The 18182-nt window shown below is 41.5% G+C and overlaps 2 protein-coding genes across 3 annotated transcripts; both read left to right on the top strand.

The window, feature by feature from the left end:
- The first annotated feature begins 482 nt into the window (after window positions 1-482).
- Window positions 483-8383, top strand: sri (sorcin). The gene is made up of 8 exons (XM_079569280.1): window positions 483-764; window positions 2778-2822; window positions 2922-2991; window positions 4590-4633; window positions 5000-5147; window positions 7692-7805; window positions 7933-7991; window positions 8068-8383. Exons 1-8 carry the CDS (start codon window positions 717-719, stop codon window positions 8092-8094), a joined length of 555 nt encoding a protein of 184 aa, XP_079425406.1. The 5' UTR covers window positions 483-716; the 3' UTR covers window positions 8095-8383.
- A 2313-nt stretch (window positions 8384-10696) lies between these two features.
- snrnp48 (small nuclear ribonucleoprotein 48 (U11/U12)) lies at window positions 10697-18182 on the top strand. Of its 2 annotated transcripts, XM_079569254.1 has the most exons (9): window positions 10697-10933; window positions 12461-12574; window positions 12648-12708; window positions 12840-12920; window positions 14349-14534; window positions 17370-17491; window positions 17694-17782; window positions 17858-17917; window positions 17983-18182. In XM_079569254.1, the coding sequence occupies exons 1-9, from the start codon at window positions 10778-10780 to the stop codon at window positions 18065-18067; spliced, it is 954 nt and encodes a 317-aa protein (XP_079425380.1). In that variant the 5' UTR covers window positions 10697-10777; the 3' UTR covers window positions 18068-18182. The 2 variants fall into 2 exon arrangements, with proteins under 2 accessions (XP_079425380.1, XP_079425379.1); XM_079569253.1 differs by having other exon boundaries at window positions 17694-17917.

The raw sequence follows: 18182 nt of genomic DNA, 5'->3' as shown, positions 1-18182 counted from the left end.
TTACGAACTTTCTTGATCGTGGTAAAGTGAAACTAAAAAGTGAACGAACCGGATACGGGCGCGTGCGCCAGAGGTGACGGATTAAACGAGAAGGTTGTTTTTTTTTTTTAGCATTTAGATTATTTAAATATTAAACCATACAAAAATAACGTCTGGGTCAATATGAAAAATAGTTGTCAACCTCGGTTAGTTTGAATGATTATTGGTGTTTACTGGTAGAATCACTTTTTTATATGCTTCTTTTTGTTTTGTTTTTGCGGAATTTCTTATGTAATAATCAATTCTCGCTTTTCCGCAAATTATTTTGTCGATTTGCTGTTCAGTTTTACAGTTTCAGCATGTTCTTGATGCTGAAAATGTATCGCTTTTGGCCTAAATAAAAAAGTTTGTTGATCATTTCCGGTAAACAAATTCCTCACCCTTGTGATTGGTTGCCTGAAGTCACGTGCCTCAGTGTCAGCCAGTCAGATTGCGGAGGGCGTGGCGCGGCTGTAAACAGGCTTTTTATCCAACTGCACCACGGCTTTAGCTTGACTTTTCTCCTCACCTTTCCTGCAGCTTTTCACCTGTCCCTGCTGAAACAATACACTCAGACTCCTTCTTTTTCATCTCGACGCATTACTGCATTTACAAACAGCTTAAGTCTTGAGTTTTATCCACTAAATTCATCTCGTCCCGCAGTAGAAAGGGCGTCTTTTTTTTATTGACCAGTGAAAATGGCTTATCCAGGATACGGAGCTCCTGCAATGGGACATCCAGGCGCGGTAAGAAGAAGAAATCCGTAAACTCTAAAATACATACAAATTCTAATCAAATACACTGACAAAGCGCATGTTTTTGTTTTCATTGGTGAAAAAATATCCCGGAAGTTGACAGGATTTAAAAGGTTCACGCCCAAAATGAGCCTGTCCCGGGACTGTCAGTGTATACAAAAGTTACTATTGTGAAATTATGCTCACTATTCATTCAAATATACCATTGCTTACTGTATATGATCCTGTAGCTTGAGGTGTAGTAACCTGCTATTAACACTTTTTTATTTATTTTCATTTTTTTCTTTGCTAATTAAAGCCAGACTGCGGCTCATCCCGGTTACTTGTTGGTTTGTCACAAAAGCAGAGTCTAAATATAAACAGAAATTGTAGCACAACCTGTAGACTAGACTTGTACCTGTAGACCTGGTCTATTCAAGTGGCGGCCCGTGGGCCAGATTCGGCCCGCCAAAGAGTCTGACCCAAAGCCAATTTCCCGAAGCAAGTAAATAATATTAGGCTTCTTCCGACACTCCCATAAATGCTACGGCACCTATAATTATTATAGAGAAAGCCAGTTACCTTTGCAGAGCTTTAGTTTAGCCTTTAGAGGAGAGTCAGAACTGGTGGAATCAGTCCAACAAAGTCCTTATGTTTATGGATATGTCGCCATGTGTTCCAAAATAATACAATGGAACTGGAGATCGGCCGATAGGGTGTTTTCTAAGCCGATATGCACGGCCGATATTTCATAATGTCTCGTCTGTAATCCTGTGTATGAAGCTTCTACACTGCAAAATGTGTCAGTGTTGCAGAAGGTGCTTTATTAGAGGCATAGGGCTGATTTATTCAGGACATTCATATTCACCCCTCCTGGAACCGCCACCTCAATGTGGTGGAGGGGTTTGAGCACCCGAATTATCCTGGAGCTCTGTTGTCGGGGGTTTTGTGCCCCTGGTAGGGTCTCCCAGGGCAAACAGGTCCTAGGTGTCGGGTCAGACAAAGAGCGGTTCAGAAGCCCCTTATGAGAGACCAACAGGCCCGGTTAGAACCGAGTCCTCCCGTGGACTCACCACCAGCAGGAGGAGCCATGATGGTGCCATGTGATTTGGGCAGCTCCAGCAGCTGCTCCCACGATCCGGCAACAGAAAAGTGGAAGAAAATGGATGGATGGACATTCATGTTTAGTCTGTACTTCAAAGGGGGCTCATTTGAATAACAAAATTCAGAAGATTCCTAAACAAATGACTGGCCCAGGGCCTAAGACCTATTAAAGAGTTAAATCTAATAGCCCTGCTATAGGCAAAGCAAAGGACAACATCTCCATGGAATCAAGTGGATGATGTCCTGCTCCCAACATAGTCATGAGCCAAGTCTGAGGCGCTGACAGCAAAGACACATGTTGTTGTTTTTTTAAATGTATTTTTCACCAATCCGTATTGGCACAAGTTTCTACTAAATGTACTGCAGTGTCGCTTTTTTGTGTCACTATGTTTTAAATGGGCTGTACAATTGGTCACATTTCAATTGGATCCATTTAATTTATTTGACAGAACAGTATATGGCCAGACCGCCTTTGCTCTGCCTGATCCCGTCAGACCTCAGAAGCTAAGCAGGGACGGCCCTGGTCGGTGCTCTGATGGGAGACCGTTTGAAACGGCAGGAAGTCTGTGGTGAAAGTAGTGAGTGGTTGGTGGTCGGAGGGACTGATGGCACAGACCGGCCTCGCTTCCATCAGTCGACTCAAAGCTCTGGCAGCAAAATGGAAACTGTTGTGTTATTGTTCAGGGTTAGAAGGCATTTATTCACTGTGTACGCTGAGGTTTAGTATAAGTAGTATCTAATGATTGATCTTTTTCGCCATATCACCAAAGTTTACAATTGAAGTTTGTGGTTTAAAGTCTGTTCCATTGTTACTTGTCCTCAGTAAAGTTTATAACACTCATAAGGGATTTCATGGTTTGAATTGTACAGTCTCAAATAATGTGTATTACAAAATGAAGATTGTATTTTTATTTCTTTCAGCACCAGGACCCAATGTACGGATACTTTGCGGCTGTGGCCGGGCAGGTAAAACATGAATATTACATCGAGAGTCGACGAAAAGCATAATCCTTGCATTATCTGATGGTTATTTTAATGCCTTTTTGTGTTTTCCGTGAACTGTAGGACGGACAGATTTCAGCAGATGAGCTCCAGCGCTGCCTCACCAGTTCGGGCATGTCCGGATCCTACAGCCGTAAGACATTTCCTCACATTATATACCAAGTAGCAACTAAAATTAACATATAGTTGCGGAACCAGGTGAAAAATGGAACTAAAACAGAAAACTTCAGATCGTTCTATTCTAGATCTAAATCAGGCTAAAGCAAGAGAGATGTGGGGAGAAAAAACAGGACAAAACCAAGTCTGTCAGAATTTAACTAGGTCTAAATCAGGACTAAGTCAGAACTAAACTGGGACTAAACCAGATTCTTAGAAGATGAAAAAGAAGAAGACCCAGTCAGGACTCGGTTTAGCAGGATTAAACACAGACTGAATCACAACTGAACTAGATCTAAATGTCTTAAGTGAACAAGGACAGGACTAAATAAAGTAGGTCGAGAGTAAACCTTAAAGGGACTATACACTACTTTTACTTTACTTTACTAAGCCTTTATTGAGAGAGAAATTTACTTTGTGGGGACAGTGTTAGCAGTGCAGGTTTACATCATAGTGCAAGTGGTTGAAAAAATTAAGTGTGCCAGTCCCATTAGACCCTATTAGATCTGGTTTAGATCTGAACTAGTTTAATTCAGGTTTAGACCTAGTTTACTTCCTGTTTTGACCTGGCTTAGTGGTTTACTCATTTAGACCTGGTTTGATTCAAATGATTTTGAAAAATCCTGCTCATTAAACTTTTACATATGAAGTACATTTTACAATGCATACTTTTTTATCAGACACTTTTACTTAAAGGAACAGGCCACCATTTTTCCATACTGAGATATGTTCTTACCTGAGCTTAGACGAGTTCATACGTACCTGTCTGTTCTTTGTGCCCGTGGAAGAGCGTGGTCGCTTCTAACTTCACCCCGTTTGGGGCTATAGGAATACATTGGGAGAGGCCAAATGTTAACAACATCTTTGGTCTTTTTGCGTGACTGAGGGCACACACAAAGACCAGACAGGTACACATCAACTCGTCTAAGCTCAGGTAAGAACATATCTCAGTATGGAAAAACAGTGGCCTGTTCCTTTAAACTTGACTTAAACCAAACTCATTTGAAACCAGGCTTAACCTCTTACCCCCCGCTTTGACTGAGGGCATTTTCCAGTTCGGCATTACCCAAATCTAAAAGCTTCTGGACTGTAGTGCATTAGTGTAATGCCTCATTTTAAAGCTCATTCAGCTAAAACCCAAATCCCAGGTCTAAGGCAGGACTCTTGACTAAACCACATATCAAACCCAGTGTCGTCCACACTTTTGAAACACCCAGACAACACAAAGGTTCTTTTCACTTGTGACAGAGATTAGACCTAAGGTGGAGCTGCTGAAAGTCTCACCTTTGGACGGCAGATTTCGAAATGATTGTAAAAGTTCTTTTATTATGATATCACACAGATAAACTCCCCGCACGGCTGTGAAATCTTTTATAACAGTGTGAGTGTTGTGCTTCTACTAACAGCTCGTTGCATATCAGCAGCAGTACTAGTAACTGTAGTAGTAACAGTAGTAGTAACAGTAATATGCAGTAAAAGGTTTCCTGTCTGAACTATTTCAATTTACTTTACTGACCCAAAATAACTTTACACAAAAGCTTGTATCCCAGGAATAATTTGTTTTTCTTTCTGCAGCTTTCAACCTGGAGACCTGCAGACTCATGATCAACATGTTGGACGTATCCTTTACCTTTGCTTTTTAGTTGAATGTATAAACACCTTGTTGCTTTGTCTTCACCTAAATCTTTATAGAGCGACGGAAAATAAAAGTAGAATCTAAATGCCATTTATTTTGGGCATGGTCCCCGCTGCTTATGTTTATGCTTAGATGCATAATGCATGCTCACAGTGCACTCAGGGCGGGGCCGGGCAGAGGTAGACCCGCTCACAGAGCGCTCAGGGCGGGACAGGCAGCCTCTGCTCTGAGCCCCGGGCCTCAGCCTAAATTCTAAAAACAAACCTTTATCTTCATTTGCACAGTTTTGAGAAACACTCTTCCAGCCATAGCAGTGCATTGTCTTCCTTCCTTGACCGGTGTTTGTCAGAGGGACATGTCCGGCTCGATGGGGTTCAATGAGTTTAAGGAGCTGTCCGGCGTCCTGAACGGGTGGAAGAGCACGTTCATGGGCTACGACCGGGACCGGAGCGGGACCATGGAGCCCCAAGAACTGCAGCAGGCCCTGGTCGCCATGGGTACGACACTCACTAACACACATTCAACCTGAATAAATCATTTTTATGGTTGTATTGGAAAACTCTCACCTTTCCCTCATGGGTTTGGTGCATTTGTGGTAAAGTTGCTTCAGTGAGTTCTGTTTGATGAAATGCAGTATTTCACAGTTCAAACCAGGACATTTTGCAAGTACCTTCAATGTATTGCTTCAGACCAACTCCATTTGTTGTAGAAAGTGCTTCATTTTGTGTCAAATGCCCTCAGCCCATAATGACGTAAAGCTAAACTTTTCTTGGATCTATTCTTATTGTTATGATTATGAACTGAATGTTAATGATTGTACTTCAGTGCATTCCTTTGCTTTTAGGAAAGTAACTGTACTCTAAATTCCCTAAAATGAAACTTAATCCAAGTACCGTTCCTCAAAATGAGTTTGTAAAGAGTAAGCATTCAGTTTCTACTATGGAAGTTAAACTGATGCCAGACACACGGGGATGAGCATCGACAGTTCACAAATTCAGAGAGGAGACACTCTGCTTTCACAACTCTTCCCCATATCTCGGTCCAGCTCAAATCGAGCGTTATAAAGTTGGCACAGCCCTTGCTATGAGGACACAATGCAGTGGGAGGAAAATGTGTGTGAACGCTTTGGAATTTCTCACATTTCTGCCTAAATTGGTCACTAAATGTGGTCTGAGCCTCAGCTGTTTTCTCAGCATGAGGAGTTGTTTGTTTACATGTGTGGTCGAGGCGCAGCAGGTTCAATGCAGAGGGGAAGAAACACATGAACTCAGCAGCACAACCATGAGCCCCGTTGTCAAATCTGTTTCCTCCACTTCTCTTTGCATTTTACTGCAGTTTAAACAAAAGGGGATATGAGTAACACAATAGAGCAGTGCGTCCCCCTGTCCTCCGCTCAGCTGTGGGCGGAGCAGATTGGCACCGGTCTCTGAGCCTTTCCTCCATGGATTCATTGATAAAACACAGCTTTAACGAGAACAGAACAAGTGATGCTCAGTTCATGTCATCCATTGCTAGTTCAGCCACCGGTTCAACAGTATTTTAACTCCTGCAAATCTACGTTGTAAGAAACACGAACACACAGGAACATTTATATGTCAGTGCGGCGGCCGCCGCTGCTCTCCTCGTTCATCAGGAGGTCAGAGCAGCGGCTCTGACACACGTTGTAAATACGGCCTTTTCTCACTGTGACAAATGCAGCCGTTCTGCTGCTTGTATCTGTGCGTGTGCACATACACGAGTAACCGCACCGAGCTGTGGCCCATCTCCTCCAAGCACCAAAGTCCAGAACCGAGCTGGACCTCGGTTCTGGACTTTTTGGTTGCGCTCACACTACACAAGCGAATCGCGCCGAGCTTTCAGCACATGGGCACGGTGGTGAACAAGTATGAGTGCATTCTGAAACACAACAAGGTTAAAAACAAATATCTCCACAATAATTCCACACTGCCCAACACTGGCACTAACGCACACCCATATCACATGTCACCCATTGTTTCGATATTACTGCTGTACTGTATCAGCATCAAAACTACTTCCACAAAGCAGTAGTGCGTAAGAATTACAGTTACAAAAATCGCTGGGATCACGTGTATGCCCTCTATTGGAGACAGTACTGAACAATGGGATTTTTCTCCTCATTATCTTTGGTAAATGGTCTCAGTTTTGTATTGCACTTTTCCACGCCAGACTAAAATCACAAATGATATTTAATCTGGGGACCACCATTCCGTTTTCTCGTAGGAAAGGGGGGGTTTGTCCATAGCCGTTTATTAGGCAATAGGAATGTCTATGAATGTCCATGGTCCCCAGGCGGCTGTGCAGTTCGAAATGATTCGAGCACACACAGCAGTCTGGCGTTAGCCAGAAAAACCTGCAACAGGCACTCAATGCAATTAACATAAAGGAACCAGTCACCCATTAACATTGTCCTTCATTCATTCAGAGCACACACGGGTTTGTGCAGATAACGGCACAGTGAGGACACCAGTGCACACGGCCACTGGAGGCAGCACAACGGGGTTTGAACCACCTTGTTGTGGTTGGAAAATGCCTGTGAACTGCAGCTGTCACAGGACCTGAACTTCTGTCAGTATCTGTTCTCCTCGGCATTAACCACTATAGCGTTAACCACTATAGCGTTAACCACTGTAGCGCTTTGCTGCTCGACAGTTCCCTGAGGTTTGGTCACATTTCCACTTCGACACACCGTCTGTGGGCTGAAGGCAGGTTCTCTCTCCGTCCTTGACAAAAATTGAAGAGTCTCCACTGCTCACAGACACAGAGTGAAGTGAGTACTTTCCACCACAGAGACTTCTGTATATGACCCGCTGACATCCTCCCACTGGGGTCTGGTTCTGTCTCTGTGAGTGCAGACTTGTGTCCCCCCCCTCTCAACCACACAAACTCGTGAGAAAGTATCTTGGAAACAATATTGTTGAAAAACCTCAGCATTTAAACGAGGTGTAAAATCTGCCCCTGGATGTGTCTGAATGTATCACAATCACAGTCTTCTATAATCATGAACCTTGTGTCTGGCACAGGCTACAATCTGAGCCCGCAGGCGTTTCACTGCATCATGAGGCGCTACAGCACCAACGGACGCATCGGGTTTGACGACTTCATCGGCTGCTGCGTCAAACTCAGAGCCATGACCGGTGAGAAGAGACTCTGCATCAAACAGAGCAGAGCCAGGAGAGCACAGGGCCACAAACACTGAAATACAGAACGTTTACTAACAAATGGAGGCACTTACTAAGTTATAAATCTTTATTTCTGTTGCAGATAATTTCAGGAGGAGAGACACCACCCAAAACGGGCAGGCAAATTTTGGCTATGACGACGTAAGTTTTCTTTACTATTGAAAATAATGAAAAACTTCTGTATATTCTGCTAATCTTTCCTTTTGTGTCTTTGCAGTTCATCCAAGTCACCATGAATTTCTAAAGAAGGAGAAAAAAACATCACTTTATAAACAATAGACTTTGTATGTCCTGCCTTCATAACGACTCCACAGCCTTTTACTCGTCATTATCTTTTATTTAGCCCAAACTTCATGTCACATTCCATTTAAGGGCATTTACTGTATCATACTGTTGTTTTCTGTAAATGTGAACTAACCAGAAAAGACCACTCCAGTGCCGGACTAAACTGCAGCTTTAACATTTGTCAAACTCAGAATATGAACTTGTGATAATATTATTAAGCACATGAATAAATACTCAAACAAACGTCTGCCTGGTTGTTTTAGTGGGATCACAAAAGAGACAATGAGAAGACAATTGCCACAGGAATATTTTAAGATTTGACTTTTTTAAACTCGTCCTCAACTCGTCAACATAGTCCAGTCGTCGATTTTTACATCCCTGGATTTTGCTAAAACTTCTCTGCTTTATCTGTTTTGTTTAGTGCATTTACTTTCAAAGCAGGGTTTGTTAAAAAAAAAGGAGTAATACCTGGTGTCCTTTACTTGTATTTCTATACTTTAATTGTATTAAACTTACCACTAAAGATAATGCTTGCATTTTCTTTTGAGCCACAAGAGGGCGCAGCAAAGCTTTTTAGTTTAGTTTAGTTTATTTGAGCAATTTCAAGTTCCAAGTTTTTACAAAAGAAAAGAAACACAATAATGCCCAAAAGGGAGTAGGCTGAAGCAAACAATGCTTATTTATGCCTACCCCTTTAAACGTATTTACAAACTTTACAACTGCCGTTCTTTTACATTCCGGTTTGTTCTCTGAGACCAGCTCATTATGGTACAATTAAGGTACAAACATAGGAAATAAGTTTATATTGTCTTTGGTACAGTAACAGGTTTGGAATACTGTCTTATAGTACATTCTTAAGTATGGAATGGAATGGTGACAGGTTGTTGCTGCCGTCTGATGCTGCCCCATATAGAACCATCATTGCTATATTTATATACACCTGTACATGGACAGTACGTGCATATATAAACATATGGTTTCCTTCTTGTGTGTTTTAAATATTTGTCATCTGTGAGTACATTTCAGTGTGTCCTGGTCTATGCGTTAAAAAAAGCAAGATTTGGGAAGCTGTTGCCAAAAGGGGGCGCCTTCGGGCACAGCCCACCTCCTGCTCAACCTGTTCTTCATTGTACATTTGGAGGAGCCTTTGGGTGTCCTGGTCTGTGCATTAAAAAAGCAAGATTTTGGCGACCCGGTACCAGGGTGGTCCCACTCGAGTACCGGTTACCTCTTGCTTGCCCTAATATTTTGCTGTATGTATTTGATATATTTAAGCGAGATATGTAAAGCCTTTATTTGTTATAATTTTGATTATTATGACTCACAGTTTGTAAAAACCCTAAATTAAAAATCTCATCAAACTAGAATGTTTTGAAAATGGACTGTAAGACAAACAAAGGCTTTACATATGTCACTTTGTGTGCAATGAGTCTATATCATATATTAGTTTCACATTTTAAGTTCAATAACAGAAGTAAATGCACTTTTTCATGATATTCTAATTGTGTGACGAGCATCTGTATTTTGGATTTCGTTCATTAAAGGAGCATTAATTAAGATTTTAAGTAAAACTTTTTCTTGCATATTTTATTGATCAATATAATATAAAGTCTGCGACATTAACCTTTTACCCCCCGCCTTAACAGTGTGCATATTCTCCCGTTCGGCTTCACCTGGAGAGCAACAGTGTAACACCTCATTTGAAAGCTAAGGCCTAAATAAAAGTCATGTGTCATGTGTTCATATTATCATTATTTTGTCAAGTTTATAGTTTTTTTGTTGTGTTTTCTTAATTTTCCGACACTTTTTCGTGGAGCTTTTAGATTTGGGTAAAGCCAAACTGGAGAAAATGTGCTCAGTTCAGGTGCGGGTTAAGAGCATAGACACATAAGAGATTTAAGCTCTTTTTGATAGCCGACCCAGTACATACTGGTTTTCTTTATCTTTGAGGGGGACAAAAAACGCAAAGGTCTCAATGTATTTTTTATCTAGCGGGTAAAAAAAAGGGCAATATTGCAGATTAAACCAAAAAATACAAAAAAATAAATAAAGAAAAAACATTGCAAGCAGTTTTTTAAGGCCTTGTAGTTGCCAGAGGAGGCAATTGATGGAATGTATAGTTCATATTCATTGTAACAGACTTAAAACTTTTGTTGTTGTTGTTGTTGGCGCACACACAAAAACAAGCCAGTCCAGATGTTAGTTAGTTAAATGCTTTTTATTCATTATATTATATTTTAAGTTTGAAGAAATCACCTAAAAGATTTTCATATTTGCACAACGTTTTTCTGGTGAAATATTTTATGTTAAAATTGACAGCACGACATTGTTAGAAATATCAAAAATAAATATCATTTATTTTGGCATCGGAACCATATAGTGCGTCATACTTTAGTGCCTCTTTCACATCTAAAACGCTTGGATATGTATAAAGAAAATTGTACTTATTGTTTTAATTGATAACTGTAAAATCTTCTTCTACAAAGCCTATAGTATTCTCTGCTATTCCAGAAGAAGAAGAAGATGCTCTCTTAGTCCCGCCCCTTCCGCTTCCGGACAAAGCATCAACATGGCCGCCGTCTGATGAGCAGAAACACAACAGCGCGGGTTTATTCTCCTAAATAAAGTCTGTTTGCGGGGGAATGTTTGCAGACGTGGACTCGGACACGGTGGAGGCGCGGCTGGAGCGGCTGCAGGAGCTGGAGGAGTTCACAGAGTCGTGTAAAAAACAGCTCGATGACATTTTCTCTGCGCTGGGATGGAGCCGCTACGAGCCCGCGTTTGGATTCGAGAAAGAGGTGAGGTTTATATGAGTGAACGAGGGTCAGAAAGTAGATCAATAATTGTGCATTTTCTCGCCATGAATGTCCACATTACAGCTGACACAATTATTTTTCACGATATTGTCAAAGGAGAGGAAGAAACCTTTTATTTGCTGGTTTTATTTTATTTTTTATATATATATCTCAGTGTTTTCATTGTATACAACAACAACACACATTTAATTATTTTGGTGATTTTTGTTTAGGGCACAGGAAATGACGTAGTTAGAGGAGGATTTTCCATAAAGGTGCATCATGCAACTTTTTATGCCAAAAAGAGTAGATATTGGACCTTGTAGTGACCCAGCGGCTGTATGAGTGGTCAGCATGGCGCCTTTACTTTGGATCACAGTTGTCTCTAAGACGCTCCAGGATCAATTGTTTGGAAGGTTTTCACTGCTGACGGAGCCTCTCCCAGAAAACCTACAGAACGATTGATCCTGGAGCGTTGTAGAGACCACTGTGACGGAAAGTAAAGGCTCCATGCTGACCACTAAAACAGCCGCTGGGTCACTACAATGTCAAATACGCGCATATATCTACTTAATTCCGCTTTAAAAGTTGCATAAAGCACCTTTAAATTGATCATCTGTAAGTGTAAATATTTCACAGATTTGGTAAATTGTGTATAAATGCAATTTAATGGAACTTATGTAGAAATTAGGGCCGGGACAAAATATTGTATCGTATCGCAATACTTTTTGTTGAAAATAATACCAAGTATCGATACTTAATCAGGCATCGCAATACTTTCAATGCATTTGTTTGGAGGGATTTTTATCATGCACTTAGAAACAATTACAAAGCACGTATAACATTTTGTGTTGTTCTTTACTTTACAATTTTAACACTTTAAAGTTAGCTAGTTGGTCATTTTATACTCACTACTGCCACCTCAGGTCTTACGCGTAACTGCAGCTTCTATATTAAGCTTGTGCATGACGGCACTTCAGACCCGAAGCAACTCCATTTTAAGTGACAGTGCAGGATTTTAGAGGCAGCTGTGGTGAACAGGTCGGACATTCTACACATTATGACATGGCTGGGACATGTAAGGGGAGGAAAATACTTTGTTTCAACATTTTTAAACTCCGCATAGTCCCTTTAATAAATGTCAAATGGCATTTGTTTTTAAAATGACTTGCTGTATCGCAGCACGTATGGCATTGGCCCTGTGAGTATCGTGATACGTATCGGATCGTGATAAAGTATATCGTCCAAGACCTGGTAGAATTATTAAAGGTTTTTTGGTAAAGTTCCTGCCAGTTGCTGATTTCATCAACAAATCAGAATTCCGGTGCAATAACTTCGACCAATGAGACAAGGTTTAATAATGTCTCTCTCCTCATTTTGCCATTAAGGAGTGTCTGCTTTCTGCTCCAGTCAAATTTGAAATTTCTCACTTTATCTGTTGACATCAGAGTTAGCAGGTGTTCGACTGTTTTAAACTGCATTTTCAGTTCGATTGTGACTTTAACATGCAGATTCTCCTTTCATTTTAAGGAGGAAACGGTGACGTGTCCGTTCGATCCTGATCACAGACTCCCAAAGACGAGTCTGAAGAAGCACAAAGCGTCCTGCCGCCTTAAGAAGATGGGATACTCCACCGACGAACTGGTAAAAGTCACCCCTGTCTGTGATGATGACGTGTGGGGCCACGATAATAGGATTAAAATGCATTTATTCACAGGAGGCGATGCCCGACCCTTCTTTCTGCTACGAGGACACAAACATCAGCACCTTCATTATGGGTGAGTGCATGAATTAATGTGTGCGATATCAGCCAATGTGCTCATAATGTGCCTGCCTATATTACAATAATTAAACATATTGACAGTTACATCTCATTGTGCAGCCCTAATACAAACCTTTATTTGCGCAGACAAGTCGACGCAGCACGAGGTGATTCTTGAGGCGCGATCGGCTGCTCCCCTCATGAAGATGGAGGGGGTGTTTTGGCAAGGTCTGTTCGTCTCACTGTGGAAAGTCCTGCTCTTCTCCACCAGGTGTCGCTGTAGAGTTTAACCCTGTGTTGTGTTCCCTTTTGCAGAGTCAGTGGTGAGTGTTAGAGGCTCTGGTTCAGACAGTATCCTTTGACAAATATCCTTTGTAACTTTTGTGGAGTCGCTTTTCATTCAAGGCTAGAGACCTTTAGAATAGACATAACAAGAACAGATCTATTGTTCAGTGAAGGAGTCGTCAAGTCCGGCCCTTGAGCTTATATTTATATATTTACTTACTTTACTATCGTCAGGGCTGCAGTGTTTTGTGGCAGAAACAGATCCTGAATTGGAGTTTGTGGTTTTAATAGAGTTGCTGAATACTGTATATCACACACACAGTGATATATTAATAGTTGTTTTGGTGCTTTGCAAATGTAGGATATCACATCATCACCACAAAACTCGAAAACAAAATACGGCAAAATGAACTAATTCGAGCTCAAACTCGGGATTAAAAGAGGCCTTTATGTCTTTGCATGTGATGTTATGTGACATGCGGGAAGAGTTAGTGAAATAGGAGGAGCGTCCAGTGCCAGTTTTTGACATTCAGGGGCAAAAGCAGAAAATGTTTACTGTGAAAGTCATAGTTCAGCACCTTTTACATCGGATCCAAAGCGCAAAATATTACAAAGTCTAAAAGTATCCTGAAATCCGACCCGTGAGCAAAGCTCCTCTGGTCTCACAAAGGATTTTGAAAAATATGATAAAAACCAGTGTTAATTGACTCTGTGCATAACAAATCACAACAACGCCGCCCAGGAAGTGACTTCCTGTTTTGATCCAGCACGACAAAATAAAAGCACACAGCTCGTCTCATTGATTAGTTCAGCAGGTACAGGCTACATTACAAGAATATAAGTAAATCCACACATTTCTGTATTTTGTCTGTTAATAGTTGGGCAGAAAGAAAGTTGAACTAATGAATAAGATGGTGCTTTAATTTTGGCGTGCTGGATTATAGTTTTAGTCAAAGTGATATTTTTGCAGACTAAAACTAGATTTTAAAGTTTGTTATGACCTTTTTTGGTCTATTTTGAGGAACTCTTTGGTGCATTAAAACATAATTGAATTGATTGTGCCAAAATTAAGGCCTCAAAAGTAATACCAGTGTGTTTATAAAACACACTGTTATTACTTTATTTTTTTGCTCAAAAGTTGCTTGTTTTTCATCCAACTTGAAAATCTTAAGAAAAAAAAAAAAACGTGTAACGGCTCATATTTCAGTTTTTTCTCAAAGGTTAAAGCACCTGGTTGATGATGCTGTTTAAAATTGAATTTAATCTTAATTTCACACCCTAGTTTAGTCACTTTTGCCACCTGTGATTCGATCTCAGTCGTGTTTATCCGTTTCCTGCTGTGCGATGGCGCTAACGTCCCTCCTCTCTCAGGGCAGTACAGCGGAGAACCTGTGGACGTGCCGCAGAACCACCAGAGGGCGCTGTGTGACCTCACCGTCGCCGACCGCTTGGCTCTGTACAATCACGTCAGCGGCTTTTTGTCCAATCAGAAGGAAGAGGCTCCAACCGCCGGCAACGAGGATCTGTACGTGGACCTGGTCAAGAAAATGCAAAAAGGTAAAACTGTCACAATCATGAGCTTTCATTTAAAGGGGGGGTATTATGCAAAATCGACTTTTTCAAGCTTTACATCATGTTATTAAGTCATTCCCTCATTAAAAACATGCCTGAAGTGTTGCCTTGGCACATTCACGTATTTTCGAGTAGTCTGTAGAAACTCTGATGGCGGCCATTTTAGGGATAAAACGCCTGATTCCTTCAGGAAACGCCCTCGACCTCCAGGATACGCCTCCGACCTTTCGTCACCAGCCGAGTAACCAACCACTGCTCCTCAGCAGAACCCCCTCCCCGCAGTGTCTAGCCCTAAGATGTAAACAGAGTCATCATGGAGGATTAGCTTCATGTGTTGTGAACCGGAGCCACAGCAGACTTTTACAAAGACACACATCAGTGTTTCTGTTACCTAAACACCCAGGATTAAAACCGGTGACAAGAACACTTATTTCAGTGTCTGGTTCTGCGCTGGGCCTTGATGATGCACAGAGCCTCCGGAGAAAGCTAATGCTAAGCTAAACCTCGAGTCATCGTGAAAACGAGAAATATGCACTCATAAAGTCAATAAAACCACCACACACATAAAGAACCGTTTAACAATGATCACACACGGAGCCAGGCTTGTTGATTTTGAAATTTATTGCTCACATTTCATCTACAATGGGTCATAGCCGAGTGGTTTTCTCCCGGAGCTAACAAGCTAGCCGCGATAAGCTAACGGGAAAATTCACTGAATACAAGCAGCATATTATGCATTGAAAACGTCACTAAAACAGGCAACTGCTTGAAGCAGCCTTTATGATGATGACACACGGAGCCTGGCTTGTTGATTTCGTAGTTTATTGCTCACATTTCATCTACAGTGAGTCGTAGCCGAGTGGTTTCTCCCGGAGCTAAGGCACTATTAGCCACGGCAAGCTAACAACCTTCACCTTCACAACATTCATTGAAAACAGGCAGCATATTATGCACAAATAACGTCAATAAAGCAGCAACTACTCGAAGCAGCCTTTACGATGATCACCCAATGAGCCTGGCTTTACACATTTGTGGTTTATTACAGACTTTTCATCAACAATGAGCTGTAGTCGATTATAACAAGCTAACGGGTAACCTCAAAAAACCACTGTCCACCTGCACAGATAATGTCCGTCTTTGAATCGTATGGGCTCCTGCAGATCCTGGTGTCGTCCATGGGGGTATAGTTAGAGATCCATAGGGCATGGCAGCTACAAAGAGATAGCCTCCAAACAGCAGTTATTTTCCAGGCAAGAGCCCCTTCCAAGCGTCCGGTGTGGAAGGTTCGTCTCCAAATAATATCCTGTGTGGCCATTGTTCACAAAGTGATAAACAGTAGCTCCTTTCCAACAATAAAAATTAAAATGCACCGATCGTAGTTTCAATACTGTTGAGACAACGAGCGCAGTGTTGTTGTGATGCCACAGACAGCGTGTGGAGGGGGCGTGTCGGAAAGGGTCAGAGGTTCTTAAAGAGACAGAGGCCTATTTCAAGTCATTTGCTACCGCCATTTTGAAAGAGCAATTTTATACAAGGCAGTTATTCTAATTTACTGCATTGACAGACCAACAGAAGGTTTCGTCATCATTGTAGTGTGCTATAGACTGGTGCTATGTGGCTGAAAAAAGCATAATACCCCCTCTTTAAGGTAACGGCTGGCTGACTAATCAGTGGCTTTGTGGATATGAAGCAGAATGCAGGTAATACTAGTCAGAGTGGGAGAATTTCCAAACAGGGAAGAGTGGTAGACTTTTTTCTTTTAATGATCTAAATGCTGATGATGGACCTGGTTAAGGTCATTGTCACTATTTATACTGAGGTTTCTTGGCTGAACAACATAAACTCTGACATAGGTTGAGAGGGAGGTGTTGAACTCTAACTGAATCAAGATCAAAGGTTCGTGAAGGCGTCCTGGAATTATCGATCCAGTTTTTACAAATCTCAGTTGGCAGAATTGAGGGCGTTTTGTTTACCTTTTCAGAAGCTTCTTTTTGCTCTCGTGGTCAAAAAGCGAGATGCTAAACACACAAACCAGAGGCCTATTTAAAGTGGTAAACTGCTTCTGCATACATAGACTTAAAAACGTAATTTTGTAATGTCTCTGTGTTGATATTTTCCGTTTTATATTTTAAGATAATGTCCCTGTAAGAATTAACAGTAACAATAAAATACTGGGGCTCGTCCTGCTGGCAGCTGTTGGAATAACTTGTTTAAAAAGTAACTTTTCCGCCGAACGGATCCAAACCGATATAATGTTAGATGAAGGGCTTTTAAAATGTTTTTTTTTGGATTTTAATTATGGCGTGATGGTATTCTGGAAGTTCAGAACAAAGCACTGACACTGCAGACATTTTTCGTCTGCCACTCCCTTGATCTGAGTATCTCATTATATTCCAATATATGAGAAACTATGTCAGAGGCCCCTCCCACAATTCAGGATTAGTCTCTGCTTTTAGACAGATCCAAAGATTGCCTTGGTAAAGTAAACTACTTACAATGATGTGAAAAAGGGACACAGTTTGGGCAGAGAGGCCGACCGATATCAACCGGCCTATATATTGTGACGATATTTGGGTATTTTACAATATCGGTAAAAATAAGGCCAATATCTCCGGAACTGAAGGTGATCGAGACTTCCTTTTTTTGCATTGGAAAAATACAAATGATTAATAAAATGATTTTTTTTCTGTTTTTGGGCTTATATTCAAACATTATACAAAGACCCCTCTATTACTTCAACCCCCTTATGTTACTCAGTCGTCAAAAAAGAGGTTTTCCTGATGTCGATAATGATTGATCTCTTTCTTTTCTTTGTTGTAGACGAGCAGCAGAAAGAGCCCAAGACTCACCTGGAGCTGATGGCAGAGATGAGAGACTACAAGAGGCGGAGGCAGTCGTACAGAGCCAAGAACGTCCACATCACCAAGAAGTCCTACACAGAGGTACAAACCTACTCACAAGTTACCAGTGTAACTACGGCTCTATGAATCCTGGATCACTGGCACAGGGAAGTGAATAGGCACAGACTCAGAGCCAAGATAAAAGCTGCAAATACAGGGCTGCGATTGGCCAGTCCTATAGTCGATGGATTTTCTGTGAGGAGGAGGATGTTCTTTTGTCATTGTTCTCTTTGTTTAATCACAGGTGATCCGTGAAGTGATAAACGTCCACTCAGAGGAACTGTCCCGGCAGTGGAAAGAGGAAGAAAAGGAGGTGCTCGCTTCAGTGCACAGGTATGACCACGGAGCAGAAACTGGGGCTGGGTCTTTGCTGTACAGTTTAAATAAAGTTTTTTTTTTGCGCTTTAGGCCTCGCAAAGAACGGAGCCACGAGCGAGAACCCAAGAAGAAGAAAAAGAAGCGCGAGCGGTGAGCAGAGAAACGCTAAACCCACACACTTTTACTGATAAATAACTCTGGTTTGATTCCCACAGAGACTCGCGTTCTCCAGACGAGCATCGGGAACGGAAGAAGAAGAAAAAGAAGAGGAAGAGAGAGGAGAGAGAGAAGGACGAGTGAGGTCACACTGTGGGCGGAGTCTACGGGGGCGCTCACCATTCAAATCAGAAACTATCACTTTAATTATACTCTCAAATATCTACAAGACATATTTCTTAATCATTGATTTAATTTA

The sequence above is a fragment of the Gobius niger genome (assembly GCF_951799975.1).
Source record: "Gobius niger genome assembly, chromosome: 13".
In the NCBI taxonomy this organism is placed as follows: domain Eukaryota; kingdom Metazoa; phylum Chordata; class Actinopteri; order Gobiiformes; family Gobiidae; genus Gobius; species Gobius niger.
The sequence above is the reverse complement of the archived record's forward strand: the minus strand, read 5'-3'. Positions and strand labels throughout refer to the sequence as shown.